Source organism: Osmerus mordax, chromosome 19 (genome assembly GCF_038355195.1).
Source record: "Osmerus mordax isolate fOsmMor3 chromosome 19, fOsmMor3.pri, whole genome shotgun sequence".
Classification (NCBI taxonomy): domain Eukaryota; kingdom Metazoa; phylum Chordata; class Actinopteri; order Osmeriformes; family Osmeridae; genus Osmerus; species Osmerus mordax.
In genome coordinates this window covers 8,889,285-8,917,146 of record NC_090068.1, presented here as the reverse complement: position 1 = coordinate 8,917,146, position 27,862 = coordinate 8,889,285, and the positions used below count along the sequence as shown (strand labels likewise).

The 27,862-nt window shown below is 48.3% G+C and overlaps 2 protein-coding genes across 2 annotated transcripts; one reads left to right on the top strand and one right to left on the bottom strand.

Moving 5' to 3' along the window:
* Nucleotides 1-552: 552 nt before the first annotated feature.
* Nucleotides 553-14,638, bottom strand: snx19a (sorting nexin 19a). Its single transcript, XM_067257288.1, has 11 exons — nt 13,106-14,638; nt 12,810-12,954; nt 12,621-12,721; nt 12,396-12,515; nt 12,179-12,306; nt 11,926-12,019; nt 11,556-11,724; nt 11,037-11,160; nt 1,631-1,815; nt 1,443-1,530; nt 553-1,258 (listed from the first exon to the last, which is right to left on the bottom strand). The coding sequence occupies exons 1-11, from the start codon at nt 14,636-14,638 to the stop codon at nt 1,129-1,131; spliced, it is 2,817 nt and encodes a 938-aa protein (XP_067113389.1). The 3' UTR covers nt 553-1,128.
* Nucleotides 14,639-15,280: 642 nt separating this feature from the next.
* itpkca (inositol-trisphosphate 3-kinase Ca) lies at nt 15,281-19,208 on the top strand. The gene is made up of 7 exons (XM_067257176.1): nt 15,281-16,011; nt 16,712-16,811; nt 16,981-17,194; nt 17,299-17,503; nt 17,812-17,913; nt 18,023-18,094; nt 18,190-19,208. The coding sequence occupies exons 1-7, from the start codon at nt 15,547-15,549 to the stop codon at nt 18,394-18,396; spliced, it is 1,365 nt and encodes a 454-aa protein (XP_067113277.1). The 5' UTR covers nt 15,281-15,546; the 3' UTR covers nt 18,397-19,208.
* The last annotated feature ends 8,654 nt before the right edge of the window (nt 19,209-27,862 follow it).

Here is a 27,862-nt window from a genome sequence, read left to right as displayed (position 1 = left end):
ATCAAAACAGATGCACTCCAACCATGTAGTATGATCAAAAGCATTAACAGTTAACACAAGCAGAGTTCATCCAGGAGGAATTAGGTAAAACCACTTTTAGAGGCCAAAAGTATGAACTAGTTGCCTGACACATTTGGTTTAACCTTATTAATAATAACACAGAGATGGGTTTCTGTTATGTCTGCACACAACTTTACCTTCTGGCCATTCATCTCCTACAACTAGGTGGCTGTAGAATATTCACCACTGCTTTTGTTTACCAAAATAGATGAATTACAGGCTAGTAAAATGAAGTAAAACACTGTAGAAAGCCTGAGAACAGAGATGTGCCTTCTGATGTAACAGCACTGCAGCAGCCTGCATGTACAGCAGGCTTACTCTGGTAGTAAAACTGTCAATCCAAAATCCTCAAGTATATTTTGATTTATTTAATTGTATTCATATTCACAGTATGAATATCAAGTATTAATTTACAACTTATTAACTTATTTCAACATCAGGTTTTTACATTAAAACATCAGGCTGTCATACTGTACCAAAACGACAGCACTTTCACCTTCAATTTATCATTAATCATAATATTTTCAGATAAGCACTAATGTGCCTTCATAATACTATAAATAAATACATGAAGAAAATAATATTCTATATAAAAATACAACCAATAACATTATCAACATTACTGAGTTTAAATATTACATTCAATGTCAGCCTTTATCCCTCTAGCAATTCCAACTTCTGATTCAGTTCTCATCGTCTGAGAGGAGGGTCGATACTGACGTCAGCAGCACTTCCAGTAAACTCCTAGCCCCATTATGATGAACCCAGCAGGCAGGGCCCTGGTCACCACGGTGATGAGAAAGTCCACATTGGCGAGGATGGGGGGGGTGGTGGGGGGGGGGGGTTAGTTGAAGGATATATCAGAGGGACTGCTGGGATAGAGTAAATCCTTTAACAAGTGCTGGACACAAAAGCCATATTATGACCCCAATGCTTAGCCCTAAACCAGGTGTGCATGCTTCGTCTACCGTTTAATGAAAGAACTCCGGACAAAAGAGACTCTAAAATAAGGGGGTTGCCAAGAGGATGTCGGGGTGAAAGGAGGGAGAGGTGTCAGGTCACACCCACTCACGCTGAGGCGGACACCCTCTCCACGTCCCCAGACAGGCTGTGCAGGAGAGACCTCTGGAAGTCCTCCTCGGAAGACTCGGGGATCAGGAACTCCAGCAGCAGGTCACAGACGCAGTAGACGAGGTGCCTGCGCAGAACCACAGAGCCGACATGTTGACTCTGATCACATCACAGCTCGGTGCGGAAGGGTGACGGCTCAGAGACGACGTGGACCGTTTCCCGCTCGGTCCAGAAGGCCGTGCGGGAAGGCACACGTCACATCTCACACACGTGTCTGTGACTGCAGAGGGGGGGGGGGGGGGGACACTTACTTGTTGATGTGGGAGTCCTGCAGAGAGTCCAGCACTGTCTCCAAGCTCTGTCTGTACTTCTCTGTCCCCAGCATGTCAGTGATGAACTCTGAGCTCAGGCGGGAACACAGGTTAGGAAAACAGTGTCAACCAAGCGACACAGACCCAATTTGTTTGTGTTTGCAATGCCCCTGTCTCGATGAACTGACCTGGAAGCAGCTGCAGGAGACAGTTGAGACACTGTTGTTTGGTCTCCTCCCTCTGAGCGGGGCTGCGGTCTGAGCGAGGCTGGGCGGGGAGAGTTCCCCCGGGCCACACTGCCTCCTGCATCACCTGCAGGTAGATCACCCAGCAGGGGGCGCTGGTCAGGTGGGCCACGCCCACATCCAGCCACCTGAGCGATGCACAAGGAGAGAGAGACGGCTGAAACACGATTGTCTGAAACTCCCGGCAACAAAATGTGGCAACTACTACACAAAAACAAAAAGTCGTCTGATCAAGCACACATGTGCCGAGTTAAAATAATTTGAAAGCTGAGCTGAAAATGATATGCAGCATAGTGAAACGGATGATTGTGAAAGTATTGTTGCATCAGTCACCATAAAAGCGACCTAAGCCAGGTTGAATAAAGCTAGAAGCAGCATGGCAAGATTTTGCATATATAGCAATTATTTTTGCTAAACTAGCTAAATGTTTTCAATCTTTCCCTTAATGCTCTATAAACCATGGTAAAAGCGAGGATTTACACTTTAGTGAATACATTAAGTGTAGCTCAAGAGTCCCAGAACAATGTGTAAGAGGCTCCTGTCCAAGAATGTGGACGGAAACTACCGGATGCCCGGACTAGAACAAAGACCCAAAAACCACATTAAAGCCATAAATCCAATTTAGTGCCCCAAAAATATAGTTGCATACACAGAACGGTGCAACCGTTTAATCCTTACTCTGTTTTTCCCCCCCCTTCAAGGATTATGCAAGACCTTAGATTCACAATCCATCATTTCAGATAGAAGGAAGACAAGACCAATGAAAAGTAAAGTAACGCATTACAGATGCGGTTATGTAACGCAAAAAAGAAATCCACGAAAACCATTTGAGTGTTTAAAAAAAAAAAAAAAAAAAAACCTGATGTCTCCTTCAATCACGTTTCCCCCACACTAGCTGCCCTATTGTTCCCGCTCCTTGAGTGTCGGATCTAATTACATGTTTCAGCTGTTTTGACTTCCTGGTCTTTGGGCCGTAAGAGAGGCTACGGGCTGCAGCTGCTCTAGTGGAAGGCAGCCCGTCTCTCTCAGACTCCACACTCTACTGTTCTTTCCATGGCCCGTTCTTGAAAGTCGGAGGGGCGTTGAGGCTGGTCCAAGCGGTTACAGTAGAGGCTGTCAACTGGCCGATATGAAGCCACGTTGCCATCGGTCCCAGGAGGAGAAGCTGTTAGTCTGCCAGAGCACCTAGGTTTAGGAACCTAGATGGCAGTGGCAGTGGTAGGTAGGTTCAGAGGCCAACCATGGCTATTGTAGGTTGGTTCAAAAGTCTAGCAAAGCATTAGCACAGGTGCCTGACCTAAGGCAGCTGTCATCTACCTTCTACATCATACCCTCTACATCATCAGCAGCACCGTGGGCTCATTAAGACCACATGATAACGGCGACGGTTGATTGGTTGAAGATCAAAACATGACTAGCTGTGAACGACATGTATAAACACTTGCAGCTGCAGCTGGGGAGGATGGGTGCATAGGTGGCTGGAATTGTTTCCAGAATAGAAATAGTAGCTAGCATCCCGCCATTGGCAGTGAGTGTTTATTTTAGTGACCCAAGAGTTTGGGGAGCGGAGCAATTGGGAGCCTGCTGCTGGGGTTGAGGGGTGTGTGGTAGAGCAACAGGGCTGGGAAACGGAACACCCTCCAACAGACCAGACACACAGCAAGCATCTTTACTTCTCAGAAATCGGATTTCTCAGAATGTTCCAGCCCTCACCTGCACATGGCTCTGCTTTCGTAATATTACCCCCAGTCCCTCACGGCTACCAACTCATGCTAGCTAGATGTCATCTCGTCAGTGACACTGCATTATGCTTTATGAGTCGCCTTTTTTATGTTTTGTGAGCCCTGCTGTGTCCTGTCCTGTCCACTCAGTAAATATCTGGATAGTACTGGCCATCTATTTTATGCTGTTCTTCTATCTGTACAGTAAGTACAAACACCTGTGCCTAAAGCCAAGAACAAATGTTCTAGTTGACCGTCTTAAGGCTTCTTGCCTGACAGTGTGCTAAAGCCTTCAGTCTCCAGTCTTGAACAGATGGAAGGTCTAAATCGTCAGAAAAACACAACTAACACTGAACTGTGTGGCACATTCTTATCTAAGCGTAGATTATATTAAATGTGTTGTACATGACAAGGCTCTAGGGTTTCTATACCAATGCAGGTCATAAATTGAGAGGCCCTTAGATACCAGAAATAACCTTTTTATTTATTTTGGCCCATAGACACATTTCAATGCCAATCATATAAAACAAGAATGTCTTTCCCAACTGTCTTTCTAGAAAAATCTTGGTTATATAAGACTGATTTTAAGGAATCATTACAACCAGTAGTCAGATATTATCTATCCTCTAATCATATGTGACATTTTCGTTTATCAGTTAACTAAATTGCAGACAAACTTCCCGGTGACATACCTTGTTATTATGTAATATTGCGACAGAGTCCAGTATGCTAAAGCGTAACCTTTTACAAAATGTTTACACTTTTGTAAACCGTTATTTTAATTTCTTCATAATAAAATAATAAAAGAGCTTCATTGTGTAAATGTGATCTGCTCCTCAGGCTAGGAAGAAAAACACTCACATACATCACTAGAATCTAAATGAAATTCACCAAGCCGAGGCTTATCACACTGTTACATCAGTCGGTACAGTAAAGATGGAAACTATTATTGCAGCGGTGTGTGTGTGTGTGTGTGTCTGTCTGCTGGCAGGGCTGATTCCTTTGCCTCCCTCCTGCTGGGAGTGTGAATAGACACAGGCCTGTGTTACGGATCACAGCTTTTTCCCAACAGCACTGGTCTGGCCTCACGGTGGTGTCTGGCCCCTGACAGGGCTGCCCGCACACAGCGGAACAGGCCAGATAGTTACAAACAATCTATGAAAGAGTCAAAGCAATGCAAGTGTCCGTTTGTGTGCTCTGGCCTTTGGCACCAAAGGATCAGGTCAATGACGCAAAGGCCTCATTCCCAACCTTATCAAAGGAGCCCTGCAGGTTCCTATTATGCTGCTGCTGACTGACTCAAACCACCTGCTCATCTCACACAACTAGAACCAAATGCCAAACCCTGTCATACGGTCTGAGAACAACAGTGCAATGGTGCCTTTGTATATTTGAACTAATGTGATACATAAACACAAGTCAATGAATAAAGAAAACATTTAAAATATGAAATAAAAATGTCTCCATGTGCCTTATTTTCCTTGTCCAGGGGCCTTCTATTCTAGAATGTCCATCCTACCTGTGAGATCTGGGCTTGGTGCTGGTATAGGCATATGCTGCCTCCTGGTGGTAGGAAATGACACTGCGGGCAGGACACGCCACTTCCCAAAGCAAGGCTTGACTGCAGGGGGGAACAGCTGCTCTGATGATGACAGCTCATCCAACCAAAGCCGCCCATCCAAATACTCTGTATCTAATAAAACACACTCCTACAGGACACACAACTCCAAACAAACCTTCTTGGGTTTTATGCGTGATTTACAGGCAGCAGTATAAGAGATTTTCCAGAGAGAATCTCCCAACATCTTTACAACCTATCCAGCCAGTCTGGTAACTACTACTGGAAGAACAGCAAGGCCAGGAGATCTGACGCAGCACTCTCCTGCACACAACAACAGCTCACACGGCCTGGTTAACAGGCTGTGCTCGAGCCCACTTTCACACAGCCGCCATCATCATATTCACCTCCTAATAGCCCAGCCCCCTTGGGCACGAGGCCTAGCCTAGCGTGCCTCCAGCTAACAGGCATCTTTGCCTCCGAGCAGCTGATCATCTTCACAGCATCCAGAACAGAACTCCCTACCCCAGACAATGGAGCACCTGCCTGCCACATGTCAGTGTGTACGGAATAAACACAGGCTTCCTGTTCCAGCGGTGAGCCCAGCTCACAGGCCTTCAACTCCCCCGCCGTCCACGGTTCTGTCAGGAACAGAACCGCGGGGTGATTAGAGAGAGGACAATCACTCACTCACTCGCTGTAAAAATGTCTGGTCATTATGCACAGGCCAAACCGCAAGGCCAAACAGCACTGCTGCTACCATTTTAGGGGGAAAAAGAACCTGACCGTGGCCTTGGTGTGAACCTGTCTCGTCCAACTGCTCTCTGGAAGACAGGGGTCAAGGCAGAAATAAACCGTCATTTGGTTGTGGTCTGGTGATGTGAAGACAGAGAGAGGAGACAGAGAGGTGAGAGAGAGAGAGAGAGAGAGAGGTCAGAGAACACGTACACTACAGCTGGGGCAGCTTTCAGTTCCGGGGGTAGCTGATAGGGGTGCATTTTCAAAGACACATTAACTGACTTCACGTCATTGACAGTTTACGGTGAGAGCGTTTACTGCAAACGTTCCTAATATTACCCCTCCCCGAGTCAGGTTTCTGTACCACATTTTTTCGGGACCATAACCATATTAACCGTGGACTGGTGTCGACTAGGCATCTGACATCATGTGTCTGGTGTTTACTATCGTGGCCTGAGGTGGGGTCACATTGGGGCATGTATAGACACTTAACACCACACCGAGTTCATCTAGATGAGGTCTTAAAGAGGAACACCTAAGATAAAAGCTGAGGTCACATTAATAAAATACACCTGTGTGTATCTCACAAGACCACGCTGAGCTCATCTTATTTCTTTTTCTCCAAGTCTAGTTAGGAAGGAGGGGGGGAGGGAGGGAGGGGGGTATGGGTGGCCACGTGCGCTGCCCATGCTGGGTCAGTAGCTTGTTCCATTTAGGCAAAGTACAGTGTGTACACAGAGGGATGAAACACCGCAGTGTGTGTGCAGACATTAAACAGATCGGAGGCATTGTGTAACATGTCTCCTTAGAACTGTTCCACAGCCGCAATGCCAAAGTATGCATCGAAGTGTAGCGGTGCTCTGGCTGCGCTCGCTCCCAGCACCTGCTAGGCCTTGTGCACAGTATAGGCTTGAGTGTCCTGGAATCACATAAATCTGTACACTAAAGGTGAAAAATCTCTGTTTTGGGAGCAGTAATTTTATAGCGGTGTAAGTATGTGTGTGTGTGTGTGTGTGTTTGAGAGAGAGAGAGAGAGAGAGAGAGAGAGAGAGAGAGAGAGACAGAGAGACCGAACATTTTCAAACCGATACAGCATTCCACAACGAGGAGTATTGTCCAGAGCAAAAGGTTTCCAATGTGTAAAAGCACTTAAATAACTCAAGAACTCAGGTTATACCTTGACCTGGGTCCAGCATGCAGCAAGTCAACGTGGAACCCTCTTCCCTTTCCCGTCCCTTCATCACTCACTAATGAAAGATGTTTTAGTTGATAGTCTTTATTGAAACGAAAGTGGTGGAGCCTTTGAAATGATTTAACATGTCATTCCATTGATTCAGTGTTTCTGGCCAGTAAGTGTCTCAACTCTAAACATGGCAGGAAGAGGTAAAAGCTTGACACTCCATATCACTAAATATGTCCAGAATCTTTCAGACTTTGACGTCATTCTTTAGCTCTTTATGACTGGATGTTGAGAAACTTCCCAAACTGTAAATCCTCAGTGGAGGTGGAGCCAAGGAGTACTATTCCCCTGTGGATTTAGACAAGTCATATGCCGTCTTTTATATGGATGACAGGCATGCTGCACTAGACAGAGCGCGTGGAAACAAGTCCCTATTAGGGAAAAGTGCTCCCTTTAACAAAGGCAGCCTGTTAATTTACTGTGGCTCTTTTGTGCAACACACGGGGTCCTCATGGTTGTGAGTTTATTCTATCTAGAGATACGACAGGGTCATATCAGAATCAGAATCAGAATGGGATTTATTCGCCATGAAAGTTTGCACAGACAAGGAATTTGCTTTGGCAGGAAGGTGCATACAATAAACATATACCTAAAATTTAAATATGTGGACTATCTATACTAAGGGTACATAAACTAGCAGTACTAAGTGGGATTAGAATAGAATTAAATATACAATAAAATAAAATATAAGTTGCCGTAAATTACAATATAAAAATACAAAAATACAAATATTACAAAAAATACAAATGTACAAGATACCATTATTGTAATGCAGTGCAAAAAGCAGTGTGTCAGGCAGTGTGTCAGGCCTCACACCCTTGGTGCATCCTGCCAAATGGAATTACACAAACCAATTCCCTTCCCGGTGGTCATTCACAGAGAGGTCGACACACCTCATGACCCAGTCCAAACCCAAGCACTGTGTGAGTATAAATACAGATTCAGAACATTCTGTGCCCAGGCACCTTTTAATAAGCAGAACCTGGGAGGCTTTTTAAAGACCAGGTCATCATCTCACTATCAATTACGACCATAACTTTGTGTTATGAGATCCTTCCCCAGACAGAGTAAACACAAAATAGGTTGTCTATAATTATTCTACTCAGAAAACAAACAACTACATCACACAGAGAAAATAGAGTAACCACCATTTTGTCAGGCTTATGTTTTGAGCTTACTGTCAACACTGTGGTCCCGATGAATGTACCCTCGGCCCAGGACTGCAGAAGACTGGAGAGGCCTGTGGCCACAGCCGTGGAGATGGCCAGACCCCTTCCCTCTTTCTCAGCTCTCACCCAGGGCACCAAAGACTCTACCCAGGGCACCAGAGACCCTACCCAGGGCACCAGAGCCCCTACCCAGGGCACCAAAGACTATACCCAGGGCACCAGAGACCCTACCCAGGGCACCAAAGACTATACCCAGGGCACCAAAGACTATACCCAGGGCACCAGAGACCCTACCCAGGGCACCAGAGACCCTACCCAGGGCACCAGAGACCCTACCCAGGGCACCAGAGGCTCTACCCAGGGCACCAGAGACCCTACCCAGGGCACCAGAGACCCTACCCAGGGCACCAGAGACCCTACCCAGGGCACCAAAGACCCTACCTAGGGCACCAAAGACTCTACCCAGGGCACCAGAGACCCTACCCAGGGCACCAGAGACCCTACCCAGGGCACCAGAGACCCTACCCAGGGCACCAAAGACTCTACCCAGGGCACCAAAGACTCTACCCAGGGCACCAGAGACTCTACCCAGGGCACCAGAGACTCTACCCAGGGCACCAAAGACTCTACCCAGGGCACCAAAGACTCTACCCAGGGCACCAGAGACCCTACCCAGGGCACCAGAGACCCTACCCAGGGCACCAAAGACTCTACCCAGGGCACCAAAGACTCTACCCAGGGCACCAGAGACCCTACCCAGGGCACCAAAGACTCTACCCAGGGCACCAAAGACTCTACCCAGGGCACCAAAGACTCTACCCAGGGCACCAAAGACTCTACCCAGGGCACCAAAGACTCTACCCAGGGCACCAGAGACTCTACCCAGGGCACCAGAGACTCTACCCAGGGCACCAAAGACTCTACCCAGGGCACCAAAGACTCTACCCAGGGCACCAGAGACTCTACCCAGGGCACCAGAGACTCTACCCAGGGCACCAAAGACTCTACCCAGGGCACCAAAGACTCTACCCAGGGCACCAGAGACTCTACCCAGGGCACCAGAGACTCTACCCAGGGCACCAGAGGCTGAAACCCCAACAGCACTTCTCCAGGGTAGATGTTTTGTTAACATGTGGGGCCCCAAAAAACTGTTTACAATTAAGATCGTTAAAACGCTGCCGGCTAAAAGGTAGACGGATTACACAGAAACATTCAAAATATCACATTATTTTGTTTTTATGATGCATATAGGTCTTACATCATTAAAACAACACATTTCAGTACTAACCAGGGTAACTAAGCACATAAAATATGTATGTTCCTCAATCAAAATACCAGGTTTTACAGCTTCTCGGGCAAAAAATACAAGATTAAGAGTATCCATGTAACAAAGAGGCTTTAACCGGGGGCACCACTTTACTATATGAAGCCAAACCCTAGGTCTCAGTGAGCGAGGAGCCATAGAGTCAGGGTATCAAGTGAGTGTGGCTGAGTGAAAAATTGCTCACTGTGCGTGCAAACAAATATTAGTGTTGGCGAGTTTAGTGGAGAAGGAACCAAGCTCCACCACATGCTGGTGGGGTATGACTACCTGCATTATACAAGGAGACACCTCTACTGATGAGAGGCCCTGAGGGAGGAGCTCTCCCTCTGGACTGGCAGGTTATGTCTCTGAGGGAAGAGCTTCCCTGCTGGAAGCATTATGCTGTATGACATGCAGCAATACATAATTGAGGCCTCTGTGAACAGTGTTGGAAAGCAGATTTATAAGGTTTTCCATTCAGCTGTAAGGTTTGTAAAACACAGCTTTCTTGACAAACACTTGGCTGTCCCTTTTTCTCATAATGCAATCTGTGATGACTTCATAGACAGATTATATTTTCACTGGCACGGCCAAACCATTCAACTCTTCAATAATTGCAGGCAACTTGACGTTATTAAGAAAGCTCCGGAATAAAATTAATAAAGGAACATTTCATAACAGCATTTAACCAAATTATGTTCTAAAACAAAACATGCCTATATAATTAATGTACAGAACACTGTGTCCAAACACATTTGTTGTGAAACAAAACTAAAAGATCAAATCCATTGTTTAATCACTTCCATTCAATGGGATCCTTTTAGTTTTTGGACAGAATCTTATGGAATTTCAGATACGTATCATGCATTACTCTACTGCTGAAAACCTCTTACTTGTCATCTCACGAAACCATCCCTGGAAATGCGTCAAAGGCCCACTGTATGTCTTGAAGGGAAATAACGGAAGACCCATCAGAATCCATCAGGAGACAGGACCTCAGTCCACACTGGATCCATGAGGAGACAGGACCTCAGTCCACACTGGATCCATCAGGAGACAGGACCTCAGTCCACACTGGATCCATCAGGAGACAGGACCTCAGTCCACACTGGATGCATGAGGAGACAGGACCTCAGTCCACACTGGATCCATCAGGAGACAGGACCTCAGTCCACACTGGATCCATCAGGAGACAGGACCTCAGTCCACACTGGATCCATCAGGAGACAGGACCTCAGTCCACACTGGATCCATGAGGAGACAGGACCTCAGTCCACACTGGATCCATCAGGAGACAGGACCTCAGTCCACACTGGAGCCATCAGGAGACAGGACCTCAGTCCACACTGGATCCATTAGGAAACCAACTAGTCCCGACTGACAAGACTTGCTCTGGTCACGACAGAGAGTTAAGTCGTTTTTTGTGTGCAAACTACTTACTTCACACAATCTATAGTTCACCTTCATGTATGTTATTTTACTGACTGCATAGACAAACAAAATCACAAAGTCACTAAACCGTATTGGCCTCAGAACACCAGAGGGAAGTGCACACTGACCCCCAGCTGTTCATCTGGCCTGTATGGAAGGGTAGAGGAGATGCGCTCCGAAGGGTGTTACCTCTCGATGAAGGTTCCGAACAGCAGCCTGATGGTCTTCTGGATGTTCTCGGTACACAGCCAGCTCCACTGGTTCCTCATCAGCAGGCACAGAATGTTCAGGGCCACATCTGCCACGGCTGTGTCTGGAACACACACACACACGCAACACAAAGGTCTGCACGATACATTCCCCTTTTATTAGTTTTATGCAAAGCGACATACAAATGGTTCATGTCGAAAGTACGGCACAGTGCACAGTAACCACACCTCAGCTGCCAGGGACAGTGCAACAATAGCAATATATCAGATGATCAATAAAAACCACGAGCCATCAACCAAAGCCCGGTTGAGAGCTCGAGCATTGAACAGTGAGGCACTACTGCCATCCAGTGGAAAAGCGGCAGCTTCTCACACCCCAATTGCACCCCACACACTCTCACTAAACACGATCGAGAGACTACCGTTGTGAAGGCATGATTCTCCACAGACTCATTGTCCTGCAGGGTGTAGCAAACCTTTCTGCGTAGGTGAGTCTTACCTGTCCCCCGAGGTTTCCTCTCCCATGTCCCACCTCCCCTCCGGTCTGCCCCAGGCGGCTGGCTGGCCCTCCTGCCCTCCCCGGGCGTGGTCCCAGGAGGCCAGCTCAGGAGCCTCTCCTGCTCTCCAACAAAGCTCTCCAGGCCAGACAGGGATAAGCCGTTGAACACCTGCAATGACGCAGCACAGGCACAGGGATAAGGAGGGCTGTTGAACAAAACACATCAATGAGCTCTGTAGAAATAGGTGATCTTCTTTACAGATAATGGAACATGAGGAGCAATTGTCCTCGAGGTAAATGCATATTGTCTGCGATATCATAATATGTTTAGGGCCCGCCGTTAATAAATTGCAGTAACTTCATAACTTACAGTGCTGTCTTCGCTGAAGGAGTAGGTCACTTTGGGCTGCAGGTCAGGTATGTTGAGAGACGGAGCGATCTTACTGGAGAACCTGAGCCGTGACCTGACACATCAAACATAACAAACACTGTAGGCTGAACGCTCAAACACTCTCCACTGTAATGTGGTGCCGGCAACTTACAATCAACGGGAGCCGTGTACATAAAAAAAAAAAAAACATATCCGTAGAGTTGCTCTGGCAGTTACTGAGACATGTTCTCACCTGGGTTTCCTGCTGTCTGGGGGAACTCTGCTCTCAGAGCTGCTGTCTCCATCCAGGTCGTCAGAGGGGCTCAGGGGGTCAGAGCGAGGGAAGGCGGTCTTCAGGGTGTCTAAAGCATTCCCCACCATCTACAACAGCAACCATGCCGCAGAGGGGTTTCTTACAAAGCATATCCTGTCATTGACCTGTTAAACTGTACTGCCTAGTTGTAGCTCACCTTGTCAAGTCTTGACATGACAAAGGGCTTCTTCTCAAAAGCTGTGCTGGCATCGGTATTGAGAGCCAGGAACTCCTGCATCTCCTCGCTGTTGGCTGTCTCTGGGATGGTGCTCAGTTGCTGTAAACCCAAACAAGGATTAGACAGCTGACAGCCAAATGATATTGTAACAAATGAATCCTTTAATACCCTTGCTAGTGAAAAAATAAATTAGTTACATCCTACTTTAAGAAATGTATCCAGCTGGCTCTTCCGAACTTCCACCTTCTCAAGATCTGCGTTTCCAAACGAGAGGTCAGGAAAAAGCTTCTTGGGGCCTTTGATATCTGAAATGTAGAAGTTGGTGAGATTTGATTCCACAGGCTGCATCTCAATTACTTTGTACATCAATGGTATCCATGCTGAAGGTAGGACCTTTGCTCTTTATCATCTTCCTGAGATCAGGCTTCACCTCCAGCCGAGTTTGCAGGTTGAGGAATTCACTGTAGCGCCTATTCACTGTGTGGTAGGCAACAGGCTGCAGAGCGCCCAGGCATTCGGCATCAACAAGGGTTTCATACTGAGAAACACAACAGAATCATTGTTAATATTTAAATGCTTACGTTGCATGCTGTAACGGTACACTTAGTCCAACTGTCCAAGTCAAACAGCCTATTTTAAACAGACTGTATGTGGGTGTAAATGTGTTTGTGCGTTGATTGAAATGTTACCTTCACAGTGTAGAGGGTATAGGGGTGGTTACCAGTACCACGGTGCTCCTTGGCAGTGACAGTACCAGAGATGCGCAGGTTCTGGATGGTGGCTGGTCCATCTAGGCTGATCGGGGGCTCGAAGCTAAAGGGGGTCAGGCCCAGGCCCCCTGCAGCGCAGACCGCAGGTAGATCCTCCGCCATGCCGGCCGGCCAGTGAGGCTCCTCGGGCACGGTCACCCTGGTCCCAAGGGCCCTCAGGGGACCGAAACATCCAGACAGGTCATCCTCAAAACCCAGCACACTGCAGAAGTTTGCGGACGAAGTGCACTCGCAGTAGCTGTCTGCCTGGTCCTCCTCAGAGTCCATGCGGAGAAGGGAGTCGAAGGAGTGCTTCTTGGAATCCAGTAAGTGGGATTCCTGGTCTGAGTCTGTCTGTTGATAAAAGCAGTTGGCTTGGCAGGGACTGAGGAGCCCCGTGGAGCAGCTGTCTCCTTTACCAGAGCTGACCAGACTCACCATGCTGTCCTGCAGAGCCTCTTCTTTCAAACCTTGCGACTTATAGAATGACTCGTGAGGATTGGCGTCATAGGAAACGCCTGCCAGGTCAAAATGACTCTTGCTGGGAGTGTCTTGTTCATCTAAGGTTGTTGAGTCTGAGCAACAGGTGGCCCAGGACTCATGCCTGGTCTGGCTTTTATACAGAGTCCCAGAGAGCTCTTCTTGCCCCGGTCGCTCTCGTGACTTGGTGAAGATTTCCACAATGGTCAGGTTCAGCCAGTCTGGATCCGACACCCTGCTGACAAGGGGCAACAACACGTTGCAGGTGACGAGCTCCCCCACCATGTAGCGTCCCGTCCTGGTCTCCAGGTGAGGGGACGGGACTAGAACATGGAGGAGGAGGTTCACCACAGCCCTGGCGTAGCTGAGCTCTGTAGCCGGGCTGCTCAGGGCAGGGTGGGGGGCGTCTGCCTTGCTGTACAGCTCCCATAGGCTGCTACGTTCTCTCTGGAGCTTGTTAGCCTCCGCCTGCGTTTCCCTGGCTGTCATGTAGCTCTGCAAGTGGCAGCCACATAGCTCCAGGGCTTTCTGTACAAGGGCTTTCCTGTCCACACGCAGGGCTCGTTCCTTCAGCTCCATCACAGACTCCAGCATGGCATCCTGGACCTCCTGCTCAAACTCCCCCCCCTCCTCAAACACCAGGGTGCGGTACCACGAGGAGACAAAGTCCCGAACCGCCTTGTGGACCGCGTTGTGGATCTCGTGGTCCAGCCTCCACTCGCTCTCAGGGGAGTGCAGGGCCGACTGGAGCCTTCCCATGGGGACGAAGTGTTCCAGGTGGAGCAGGCTGTTTGCGTCGAGGGCAGCACGGATCCCTAGCCAACCTCCAAGGACCACCAAGAGACTGGTGAAGATGCAGAGCAGCCACACATTCACCAGCAGATGGAAAAGGACAAGCCATGCCAGCAGAATGGTAAACCCTAACAGCCTCCGCTGACCAAGTAGCTCAGACAGGGGCCAATGGTGAGAACCTGGAGCATCCGGAGGAGGCATTACTGACTTGTTGTGACTCCCCTTAATACCAATGGAATAGGTGAGCTTGATAGAAATTACTCAATACCTGCATCCTATCCAACATCCAGTTGACCACCAGTTGATTCTGGAATGTTGAAAAACTAAATAACTGCATTCAAAAAGGTCTTAAAATGCATTTCAACATACAGTTTAGCATGCTACAGTCTTGTAGCTCGCCAGGTTAATCCACTTAGTAAGATAGCAAGCTGTTCCTGGTGTCTGTAAGGATATAAGCTTTGTAACTAGACCAGTACTGTTTCAATTAGATAAACTGTGTAACAGAAGTCTTGACACTTTACACTATCGCTGGTTGAGCATAATCGACACATAATGCTGTACCGTCAATATGATCTTTAGATTAAGGTTAAATTCCAACCATCTTATTTTAACATATCTGCTGCTACACACTCTCTTCAGCTGATCCTGGTAGATCTCCCTCTGATATTTATTTACTTCCTGTGTCCCATGGTAACTTCTTCCTCGTTTGTCACTATCACGACAAAGTGCTTACTAGCACCCCCGTGTGGTGAAAGAAAATGTGTACAGGCCGCCGCATCACACACACAGCTCCGTCAACGCAGCTCCGGGTTTTTTTTGGGGTTGGACTACCTAGCTTCTTGTCATAAATGACATCATTTTGATGTAGACTCGCATTTCGAGAAATATAATTGGCTGAGTGAAGTATATGGATGGTTACTCAGGAAATCTGTTCCTGATTATTCGAACGGCCCAGGGGTTTGGTGGAAGGGGCAGGAGTTGCTGAGATCAGCCAGGTTATTGTTTTCTTTCAGGCTTGCTAGTAAAGTGGTAACGCGCCGTACCAGTGGCTTTTTGGAACAAGCTAAATTGCATCAGTGGCATTTAACAACGGGACTTTCTAGTGACACATGAGAATGACCAAAACGCCAGTAGCGACAGCTTCGAGGAGCATGGGAGAGAATGAAGTCAGTTGCTCCGGTGCATTTGCGGATCCGGCAGTTTGGTCGACAGAGGAAAAACCAGACTCAAACAACTATAATGGGGCTATCACCTGTGTTTGCGAAAACGCACGTGAACATGTTCCACAGTTAGTTGTCACTCGTGAGTTGAGCGCGTGCCGTATTGAACTGAAGGCCATGAGAGTTGGCGGACTCTCCGTTGGCTCCCATCCCGAGGAAGAATCGGTGTGCTCGGACAGTGGGTTCGGGGGCTCGCCTGCCTCGTCACTACTCAGGAAACTGTCGAACGCTTCCTCATCTATACTGTCGCCCACCTCGTCTTTCGAGGATTACGAAGAGGATGGTGCAAGCAGTAACTATGAAAATCACATTCACGTGACAAATGTATCTGCTTGTGTAGATGAACCCCATCGGGTGAGTTCGTTATGTGGGAGAATGTTGGGCTACAGGGCCCATACCATAAGACCTGATCCTGTTAGAGACGAAAGCAATGGTGAAATCGTGTCCAAACCCGTCTAGACCAGTGTATAGTGTCATCCTGAAATGCCTATGCACAGATAGACATGTGACACAAATATCCATCATTCATGCCAAAAAAAATCATGATTGATTCCCAAGGTCTGTCAGATCTTAGTTTAGAAATATCAATTGTGTATCACATCCTATTTAACTGGAATATATATGTTATCTTTGTACTGGGAGTTGATCTCATAACTGCCCACTGCATGACTTTGAGGTTTGGTGGGCGTTGTCCAAGCTTTTCACAACCGCTTTTGTGCAAAACAAGCCCAGCCTGTAAATGTTTGATGAATATGAGCAGCTGTTGCACAAGACTAGAGCCCGACCTCTCCCCGACATGTCTCTGCTTGATCTGCTAGTCTATAGCCGTCTCCATGGAGACGCTCACCTACAGGTCGCAAGTTGTGTGACGAAGTCTGAAGTCTGAGATTCTGTCTTGGTTATGTCCCAGGAGAGCAGCCAAGGAACATGACCTGTGTGTGAGAGCGAGAGAGAGAGAGAGAGCGAGAGAGGGTATGTTATTCATGTATGTTTAGAATGGGGCTCTGTGGTGTAATGTTCGGCACCTTTGCTCTCTCTCTCTTTCTTCACGCAGAACACCACATGGAAGAAACCCAAAACCACAGGGAACCTGCATGCCCTCTCAGTGCAGCACAAGAAACCACAACAATGGGTACAAGTGGTTGGACATGCAGGTGGGTGGTTTTACTCTGCTCGACGTCATGGCTTCCCTCAAACAGCAGGTGTCGTGCCGCGAGTGTCACGTGTGGTCTCATAAAGGACGGACACACGCTCGGCAAATGTGTTCAACGCATATGAACATCCCTTTTTCAATGCATCTTTCGTGCATGTCCTGTGTCGCAGGAAGCTTCCATGCAGGGGACTGTGGCATGCTGCTGAAGCGCTTCTGTGAGGGGGAGCAGCGCTGCCTTCAGAGGCTGATGGAGGACGCCCTGAGGCCCTTCGTACCAGCCTACCACGGGGTGGTGCAGCGGGCCGAGCAGGACTACAACATGATGGACGACCTGCTGACGCATTTCAACTCGCCCTCCATCATGGACTGCAAGATGGGCAGCCGGTGAGTGAGCGAGCGTGGGCGTGACGGAGGAGGCCCGCACGCGTCAGTGTCGACGTGTGTGTGTGTGTAAAGTGTGTGTGAGATGAAACTGTGTGATCTCCCAGGACGTACCTGGAGGAGGAGCTGCTGAAGGCGCGGGAGCGCCCGCAGCCCCGTAAGGACATGTTTGAGAAGATGGTGGCCGTGGATCCAGAGGCCCCCACGGCCCAGGAGCGAGCCCAGCAGGCCGTGCTGAAGACCAGGTACATGCAGTGGAGGGAGACCCTGAGTTCCACAACTACCCTGGGCTTCCGCATCGAAGGGGTCAAGGTATGAACTACGACATGCACTCTTGCATGCAAAATGAATACACACACAAACAGTGATAAGAGATGTACTCTGGTGTATCCTTCAATCCACTCTGATTCTTTGGCTAAAGTACTAGGAGAGGAGCCAAAGTGGATGAAATTTGAACCAAAATCGAATTGAGAAAGTGATTTCAAGTCAACTTTGAAGTACTTTGTCGTCTTCTAAAATAAAGAGTGAAATTAAATGAGTAAAGTGCTGCAGTGTTGTGGACCTAAGACAAAGGCAGCCACAGTATAATTGACCATAAACCATTTCACATCCGTTTAAAGAAAACCGAGGGGGTGTGCAACACAAACTTCAAAAGGACCAAGAGCAGGGAGCAGGTGATGGAAGCGTTGAAGGACTTCGTAGATTGTAATATCCAAATCGTGGTGAGTGATTTCTGTCAATTTGTGTTCTCCATCAAATGCTCATCCTTTCTATCAAGTCTCCCTTTTCTCACAAAAATACTTGTAATTCCTTCCTCCTGTCTGCTGTCAGAGGGGTTATCTGAAACGGCTGAAGGAACTTCGTATGGTTTTGGAGACCTCGGACTTCTTCAGAACCTATGAAGTAAGATGTTTGTGTAGAAGAGTCTTTTACGAATTATGCTGCTTTAAAAATGTACTGTACCGTAGCTTTAGGCACTAACGCTAGTGTGTCTCCAGGTTGTGGGCAGCTCCCTGCTGTTTGTGCATGATGGTACGGGGAAGGTGGGGGTCTGGATGATTGATTTTGGAAAGACTGTTCCACTGCCAACTCCTCTGACCCTGGACCACCGCACCCCCTGGGTGGAGGGGAACCGTGAGGACGGCTACCTGTGGGGGCTGGACAACCTCATCGAGATCCTGTCCAGCTTGCTCCCTGTCACCTGAATCCCAGTCTTATTACAGAAGGACCCTTCTGTGCCAACCACGCCTCCCCACCAGCACCGTGTCTGAAACGCTCTGGCCCTGTTCCACTGGGTGCATGTTTAATGTGCAGACCATGGGACTTCACTTCTGTGGCGACCTTTGGGAATACTCGGACCGCTGTAAATAACTGTTAGGTGTAAGGAAAAGGCAGACAGCCCTACAGTACAGTATGTGACGGTCAAAGTCGACTATGAGCACAGCTAGCTGGGAGATTAACCAAGATGAAGACATGAAACACTGCCTTTTTTTTTTGTGCAGAAAGAAACGTAGCTGACATGTTTTGATAATGAACGCTGTGTCTGTGCTCCCCTACGTAAGCGAGACGGGAGTTTGTGTAGCTGTAGAGACAAATTTTCATGGTTCCCTGATTAATCTCGCAAGTTTTACTCATCATGTATCATCTGACTAGAGATATGACGCAGTGCTTTAACCCATGTCATTTTTCGTACAGAAATCGAATGGCTTTAAATGTAAATACATTTTTATTTGAGAATGAGCTCTTTTTTTTTCTTTTCTTCCAGTAAGAGTATTTTTTTCCCTTCCATTTTATCATACAACAAAGATGTGGCAATGTAATGACACCCATGTACAACCATACTTGTGTTAATACTCATAGCATTGAGAGTGAAAGCTGATCAGTTTTGAAGAGCCTGGATCAAAGGACTTTTCTGGATTCAAATTGTACTGTTGAGAGTAGTTAATTTATTCATTTCTTAGATCAGACTGTTAAAGTGGATGCCATTAAAATGTGGACCAACTCATTTCTTTCTCCAGACAGTTGTTCTTGTGCCATGTTTCACACCAGAATGAACCACATACAGGGACATAGGCGGAATAATTAGCAAACCAGGGTTTATTAATTGGAAACTGGTACTACAGCAAGGACTGTAGTGGTAACAAAAGTAATCTTTCTGTAAAAATGCATATATATATATATATATATATTTTCTTTCTGTAGTGTAAAAAAACGTTATATTTTCCAAGTAATTCTCTTCACTTCAGTTGGTGTTTACGACTGTGGTCCTCAAAGTGCTTGGCAGGCAGGCGTCAGACAAGGGAAGGCTGGTATGTGTCGTGCTGGGACGTCTCCCTCCGGGCTCCGCGCCCAGTCCAGCTCCAGCCTCCCGTACCTGCTCTTCCCCCGCGCGCACAGGGTGTAGCTGCTCAGCTGCCAGGGGAGAGGGACCTCGTGCTGGAACTGAGTTGGTGTCTTCTCCCACATCTCCCTCAGCTGGGTCCTGTGGAGTACCCTCTGACCCAGCGCACCTTGTCCTGCCGGCCTGGAGGGGACCTCGGGCGCTGTGGGGACTGGGGACGTGGCTTCCGAGGGAACGAGAGAGACGGGTGGCGCTTGATACCGTGCGGAAGAAGGCGGGGCACCCTTGGAGCGGAAGCCGTAGAGCGAGACTAACTTGTGGAGGCTCTCCCTCCAGTTGGCGTCCCCCTCGCCACAGCGAGGCTGAATGCGGCAGTATTCAGGGTGACGTGAGGGAGCGAGCGGGGTCAGGAGGGAGGAGGACGCCTGCTGGATCACGGGGGAACCCAGATCCATGTCACTTGGCAGCAACGGACTCTTAGACCGAGGGACAGCAGTAGAGCAAGCAGGGGCTTCAGAGAGCCTTCGGGATTTACTGTAAAGGTACATCAGAGGATCGTCACGTACCAGCGCTCCCTGTTTCTTAACCTCAACGACGCTCCTCTGTGTCGCCTGCAGATTAAAGGACTTCAAGTGGACGTGTTGTCTGGCTTCACTGGGAGGAGACACAGGTGGAAGGAAAGAGCGTTTCTTCTTCACTTGTACTTCTGGTTTAGTGACCAGAACTTTGCTCCTCTTCATCTCCACGTGAGGTAATTCCTTGACAGGCTGTCTGACAATGGGCAGGTCTGCCTTCCGCTGTGGTTTTTCTGGAGGGAATGAAATTGACAGAACTAAATAAACGGTCATGAGCAAAGACTATGTACTGCTTTGCACTGCTGTTTTCGCTGCAAAAATTGTTCATACCTTGGTTTAATATAATGGATATGGTACCTTGATCTTGAACCGGCATGCTGATAACTGATAACTCTTGAGTAATGGGTGTCATGCCTGCAAAATATTTAGGTTTTGAGAGGCACGTTGAGGAATAGAATCCAGGATTGTAGATGTGGGACGTCCATTTGTCTGATTTTTTTATTTATTTAGCTTAAATATATATATTTTTTATTATACTTACATGTGATCGGTGTGGCAGGGGGGAGGGGGAGGGGCAGGGGCAGGATTTCTTTAGTTTTTTTGGGCTCTGACTTCCTGTCCACATCCACTATAACCTCCAAGTCCTCATTCAGCTGGTCCAGCAGTTCCTTTATCTGTTTCTGACTGAAAAGAAACAAATGAATGATTTTCAGAGAATATCAAGAGCTCGATGGAACAGGATTCAGAACGGTGACCTATGCACAGGAAGGACTCTCACGTCATGTGCTTTTGAAGCTCTGTTTGGAGTGTCGTCTTGTCTGTGATGTTGAAGACCGTTTTAAGGATGTCTTGGGCCAGGTCACGCATCTCAGGATCTGGGTTGAGCAGTGGGAACGCCAGCAAGCTCTGGTCCCCTTCACAGATGAGATTCAGGGTGACCAGGTTCTTCCAGTTCTGCAGCTGCTTCCACTGGGGCACCTCACTGTGAGCTTGGTCCAGTAACAACTTCTTGACAAGCTGCTTCAGTCCTGGGTTCACACTGGTAGACTGGAACAACTCCTGCAGGGCCTGGCTGTGCTTATCAAAGGTGTCAATGTCTGCCTGCAGCAGGTTGTCTGTAAGGGTCTGGAGTGTTGTCTTTAGATTCTCATGCATGTCCATCACATCCGCCTCAGCCTTAGCCTCAACCTCAGGCTTATCCTCAACCTCAGGCTTAGGCTCAGGCTCAGCCTTAGGCTCAGGCTCAGCCTTAGGCACAGCCTCAGCTTTAGGCACAGCCTCAGCTTTAGGCACAGCCTCAGCCTTAGGCTCAGCCTCAGGCTCCGACTCCTCCGTAACTGGGTCATTCCAAATAATTTTTGGCAACGGGAAATGAAGATACTGGATGCTTTTTGCAGCTTGGGGCAAATATAGAATGTTTGATGTCTGAGATGACGTTTCGACATCCTTTTCCTCCCTGAGCTTCAACTGAAAAGCTTGAACATTAGGTTCTACCAGAGCAGACTCCTCCTGCTTCTGACCTTGACCCCGAAGAACTGAGTTAGGAAGATATCCATCTGGGGCAACAGGCCACACCAAGACATTGTGTTCTGTTTCTGTAGCCTGAGCCATGGGTGGAGTATCATCCCAGACATCAGCCTGTTGTATGGGATTACATTCAGCTACATCCTCCACCACCACCTCTTTTCCTCTGGCAGGTGCAGTCCACTTCACCACTATCAGCCAAAATAAACACGTTAAATGATCAACTTAACTTAACCTTGTTTTGTATTTAACGTAGAACATCACATATATAAAAAAACACATTTAACCTACATATACTTTACTGTATGTTCTTGTTCTGAACCTTAAGTGTTAGTCTTTGTGGCTGTGAGGTTACAGTAACACTTACCTCTGAGTGTTGCACTTTTGGGTGTGAGGTTTAAGTTTGTGACCAGAGACAGTTTCCTCTTCAATGTTAGGGGAGGCGGCTCAGCCTCCCCTAACATTGAAGATGTTGGGATGGCGATGGACATGTTCCCCTCAGACCCAGGGTGGATCCTGGGCACCCTGGAGACATCGTAGCTCTCTGGGGCTTTGGGGAGGAAGGGTATGGGGTACTCTGGGATCTCATCATCTGAGCCCTGCTCCAGCAAAGCCTTCAGTAGCCTGACGGGCAGGAAGTGGAGGCTGGAGATGAGGTAGATGCTGCCTCTGAAACAGACCAGGATGTCCCCCCTTGTGTTGGCAAAGCACACCTGGCTCACAGCCAAGCCCAGCCTCATCTCACTCAGCATGTTGCCTGTACAGTCCCATATCTCCACATTCCCACCGGGACCACACAAGGCCAGGAGACCCAGGAGGGGACAGTAGTCGAGGCAGCAGACTGGCTCCGCAGGGTTCCTCTCCCTCTCAACGTCCACCCCTCCAGACAGGGAGAGCAGCAGCAGGTTATGGTGGGGAGAGATGGCGCACACGCAGCCAGGGAGCAGGCGGGAGAGCAGTGGGGTGAAACAACAGCTCACTCTGCTGTTTAGGATCAGCCTCACCCCTTCTGTCTCCAGCCTGACCGACCACACGCTAAACTGTTTGTCGGTGCCATAGCAGCACAGGACGGGGACGAGCCCTGGGAGGCTGCTGCTCTGGGTTATGGCTCCTGAGTGCGCTTGATCTACCTGGCAGTGCAGCTCAGCCGGGGACAGCAACTGCAGCTTCCCACTGCGGTGGCCGCTGAACACCAGGCAGCCGACCCCGGGCCACCCCGCCCCGTCCACCTGCACTCCCTCGACGCACATCACCCTGTCGTCGTAGTCCGTGGAGGTGCAGATGAGGTGCTTAGCTGAACAGGGACTCTGAGACGTGTCCAGCACGAGGACCTCCGGTGCTCCGTAGGCAACGAAGAGCTCCTCCCTGCTGGGGTTGTAAGCAAAGCCCAGGGCGTTTTCTAGGTGTGCGAGGGGCCAGGACAGCATCAGCAGCTGCCCGCTGACTGGGCACAGGAGTGTTGCCACTCCGTAATCAGTCACCGATAGCAACCGCGCCCTGTCACGTCCACACTCCACCCTCTGGATCGTCTGCAAGTCACAGCCCGTGTCGGCGTAGAGGCGGTACAGGCTGCGCAGCTGCCAGACAACCATGGACGAGGGAGACTGACACAGGAGGCAGTCCTTCCCCAGCAGTAGCAGGCTCCGAACCCCTCCAGGCTCATCCACGTACAGTTTAAACAGCAGGTCTCCCGCAGAGCTCCACTCCTTCACCCAGCCGCCCGTGCAGGCCGTCAGAAAGCTGCCCGTGTCCGAGCGCAGCAGCAGGGAGCTCACAGGGTGGGTGTGGGCCCGGAACTCATGCAGCATCCCGGCAATGTCCCTGCTCCATATCTGCACATAGCCGCAAGCGCCCCCCGTGTAGATGTACCTCTGCACCCCGTCGGTGGCGATGCACCGCAGCCGGCCTCGGCTGCAGCCCTTGAACTGCAGCAGCTCCCTCTGGCCCGTGTGCTCGAAGGCCTTGATGCGGTTGCTGCAGAGGGCGTAGACGGAGGAGGTCTGGGGCTCGGTCACCAGGGCCCCCACCAGGGTGTTCCTGCTCAGGGAGCAGCACTTCCAGTCCAGAACCCTCACCAGCCCCAGAGGAATGTCCGGGGAGATCCTGAAGCCCCAGAAGGCAATGAGGCCCATGCTGCCAGTCAGCAGCTGGTTGGTCTCTGGGCAGAAGTGCATGCAGATCACGATGGCAGGACAGGGCGCTTGGTAAAGCACCCTCATCTTCTGGGTGATGTCAGTGAAGACCCTCAGACGCATGTCATTGCAGGCCCCCACCAGTACACGCTGGGTTGGAACAAACACAAGGTGCTCGACTCTGTACGTCTTCTCCATGGGAACACTCAGGTAGTGCCTCAACTGGCCCTTCCCATTGTCTGCCCACATGTCCATCTACAGACAGAAAGGGAGGTTCAGAGAAGGTTCCCCCCAGAGGGTAGCGAAATACAAGTCTTCAGTGTCACCACTCTGCATATGTGTCTGATTTCTGTGTTTCTATCAATGCCACAGGGCTACATACCTTGCTCCTAAGCAGGGCGTGTCCCCATTGGAAGCCAACCACAGTTGTGCCACTGCTGCCTGAGAAGACGGTCACACTCTGAAAGTAGTTGGGGGTGCAGGTGTAGTGGAACTGTGTGCTTGGAGAGGCATCCAAGTAGGTTGGAGCTTCTTGTTCCTCATCTACACAAGTCTCGATAGATTTGGTCTGGACCTCCTGATTCTCATTTTCCTGTAGAATAAAAGTATATAATTTCAACACACTCAAGCAGACTATAGTAACTATTAGTGAACAGATATTTTAATAATATACCTGTATTGTTTGTTTCAGATGTGGTAAAAATGTTGTCCAGTCTGGTATAATTCGTCTTATGGGTCCCATGTTTACAGAAAATCAAACCCTTTTATACAGGAGCAACAAGACAGTTCATCTTCTCTGAAGTGTTCCTTTGAATTACACTTTTGTAAATGTAATAGAACAATCGAATATTAGTGACGAACAACGATGGAACGCTATTGTTGTTTATTGAACGACAACATTCTTTATATGAAAAAAGGCTGGGATAAAAACAAAAAACGTATTCATGCTTTTTATTTTCCACGATGGCCCGAGTGCAGAACAAATACAACAAATAATAGAAAGGAGACATTACCCTACTTTAAAAATACTTGGTCTGGCGCTGCCAGGCTGAGTTTGAATATTTCGTTCTTTAGAATGAATACGGTCTTCTGCGAATATCCAGTTTTCGAGTCAGATGAGTTATTCACCATTCAGCGCGCACACAAACTCGAGCGCGCGCAGACACACAAGTCAGCTAATTGTAGAGGCACTAAGGCAGAACACTGTCTGATTCCTGAATTTATGTGTTTTTAAGGAGTGTTAATGTTGACTAGTGTTGGTAAGTAGTGGTGTGTATACATTTGCAGAATAGTTTGCAGAGCATGTGCAGTAATATTTCAGAATATTGAGGTCTCTGTCTTTTTAGCAATAATTAATGCACTTTTGAGGATGTAAATGGAGACTGAATCATTTTTATCACCCCTCTATCCGAGTTATGATTTGTGCATGGAGTTTTTTTTTTATTATTACATTTTGAATTTTGTAATAGCACTACTACTAAAGATTATTGTTATATTCTTTTTTCATTGTCATTTTAGTTGAGGTATTTTTGTGAGTGTTCACCCCTCGGCTGCAGTTGTGATTTGTGCTTAAAGTTTGATGGAAATTTAGAATTAAAAAAACATATTATATTGGCAACCGTTAATTTGAAAAAATACTTTCACTCATGCTTGCTTTGTGGATGCATGCTTCCTCCTACCAGGTACAAAGGTGACATTTTACAAATTAATAGTTTTAGTCTGAGTTTTACAAATCGAATGTTAGTTCAGCACAATGCAGCTTGGTGTTGACAAGAAGAGCACTGACTGCACACAGGCGCTCAGAGTGAACAATCCCTCCTCTATTCTACATAGCGTATCTCTGTTCTATACTAGTCAGGGACAGTTGGTCCTCTCACATGGAGCCATCAGAGTAGCTGAACCCTACTTTGTGACAAGATAACTAGACTGCACAAGGTTACAGCTGGATGTGCCTGGTTTTCCAACATACACAATTACTGTGTTAGACACACCCAACATTCTTGCCTTTTTTGTATGGACCGATGTTGACTATGGTTTAACACTCTCTCTGGCTGTGTCACATTGTCACGATGCTCTGGGGAACATGCCAGTTATCTATTTTCCAATCTCCCACTCACTCACTCACTCACTCTCTGTCTCTCTCTCTCTCTCTCTCTCTCTCTCTCTCTCTCTCTCTCTCTCTCTCTCTCTCTCTCTCTCTCTCTCTCTCTCTCTCTCTCTCACTGTCTCTCTCTCTCTCTCTCTCTCACTGTCTCTCATTGTCTCTCTCTCTCTCTCTCTCTCAGGTCAAGGTGTTGTTTTGTCTCCACTCCTACAGGGAAACACTCCATATCATGGCCTCCTCTCGTCCCACCCAGGAGGGGTGGTTCCTTGAGAGGGGTGTTAACCATGGACTTGACTCAATCTTTTTCAGTAACCGGGCTTTTGTCAATCCTGCTGTCCATGTTCCCAGTGGAGCGCAACAAGAGGACACATCTCACTATGCCTGTCCCAGAACCCCCCCTAGATCCCTGCATAGCTGGGGCACGTACAGCCCCCCTCCTCAGAGACCCGGCCTAAACCCTAGAGACCCCAACCCTGGAGATGTGAGTCCAGCTGAAGCCGTCCCTGTCAAACCTCCGAGGCAGGGTTACCATGCTCACACCCTGCCCTTGCCCCGAAGGGGGCTGGCTGTCTTTAGACCTTGGTGAGTGAGATCTGGGAGAGAGGGGGAGAGAGGGGGAGAGAGGGGGAGTGTATGTGAGAGAATGAATGTGTGGATAACATGATGTGTTGTGTGTGAAGATTCCGGGTCAGCTGAGAGTCAGGGGCTCCCACGGGGGGAGGAGGGGGAGGGGTTTAGTGGGAATGTGGGACACTCTCCTCTGGAACTCTAACTGTGTGACAAACACAAACACAATGGGTGGGGCATTGTGGAACCAGTTAGGACCATAGCTAATTGGGTTAATACTTGGGTAAGTCTCAATGGACATTACATGTCATAGAAGGTGGATCCTGACTGCATGCAATGCATGATTCTATGTGCCTGCTCTGTGTGTGGATGTCTTTGGTGTTTGCCTGGCTGTGCCTTTATGTGTTTGCTTGTAGTGTGTGTTTGTTTGTGCTGAGTGTATTTGTGTTTGTGCCATACCTGTGGCTCTGCTATGTGTGTGTTTGTTTTGTCTGCAGGGTCCACAGTTTTCCTCAGGGATATAAGACCTCCACTGTGGACAAGCCGCGCATGCTCAGGGCCACCATCACTTCAAGCTCCTCTGCTTCAAGCCAGAGCAGTCAGAACCAGACTCTTCAGATCCCCAAAGACCAGGACCTGGACGAGGGCCAGCCTAGAGAAAACCACCAGGATCCGTCCTCCCAGAACCAGACCAGCCCACAGCCTGTCCACCCCAAGACGATTCCTGTGTTGCAATCCAGAGACAAGACCAGGAGAGACAGCAAAACCACAGAGACCGACAACAACTCTGTCAGCAACAGCATCAAAAGGTTCAGTGTCTCTATGAATTTCAGAATTTATTGTAAAAGTAAGAACAGTGTATTGTCTAGTTTGATTATTTGTTAATACCCATGTTTCTGCCACAGTATGGTGTGGTATTATGGTTAGAGAGAGTAACTTTGGAGTGTAAAGCTGAAGTTTATAAGGGAATTAATTCTGTCATGAGAGATTGAGCTGACTCTACTGATTTGGATTAAGTTGAGCATTAGCAGGACCGATGCATCTAAGGGATTTTGTGGAATTTCTTGGCAGGCAGGTGGACATGACCTCCCAGAATGTATTTGGTCAGCCAAGGCTCAAAGCCTCTCTGCGAGAGCCCCTCTCTCCTCGGCAGAGCCACAAGAGCAACCTGGAGGAGGAGCTGAGGAGACTCATCATTCTGGACACACCAGATAACTTAAGTGGAGACCCTGAAAGTAACACAGTGAGTTATGCTGCAAATTTGATGAAAAGTAAAAATTTTCAATTCAGCTGGAGTTTGCACAATCAAGGGCCTGTTTTTACTCACATTTAATTGGCTTTCGTTTCTGCCTCAACCTGTCCTAATCGTACGGTCAGAGCCTTCGAAGCCCATCCATCGGGAACAGTCTAGGCAGTGGCACACTGGAC

Coding starts and splice junctions, on each gene's coding strand:
- snx19a (XM_067257288.1), bottom strand. CDS start 14,638: ATGCCTCCTCCGGATGCTCCAGGTTCTCACCATTGGCCCCTGTCTGAG. Junction 12,955..13,105: donor ATACCCTCTACACTGTGAAG/GTAACATTTCAA, acceptor TGTGTTTCTCAG/TATGAAACCCTTGTTGATGC. Junction 11,161..11,555: donor GAGGAAACCTCGGGGGACAG/GTAAGACTCACC, acceptor TGTGTGTTCCAG/ACACAGCCGTGGCAGATGTG.
- itpkca (XM_067257176.1), top strand. CDS start 15,547: ATGAGAATGACCAAAACGCCAGTAGCGACAGCTTCGAGGAGCATGGGA. Junction 16,012..16,711: donor GTGTAGATGAACCCCATCGG/GTGAGTTCGTTA, acceptor TTCTTCACGCAG/AACACCACATGGAAGAAACC. Junction 16,812..16,980: donor ACAAGTGGTTGGACATGCAG/GTGGGTGGTTTT, acceptor CCTGTGTCGCAG/GAAGCTTCCATGCAGGGGAC.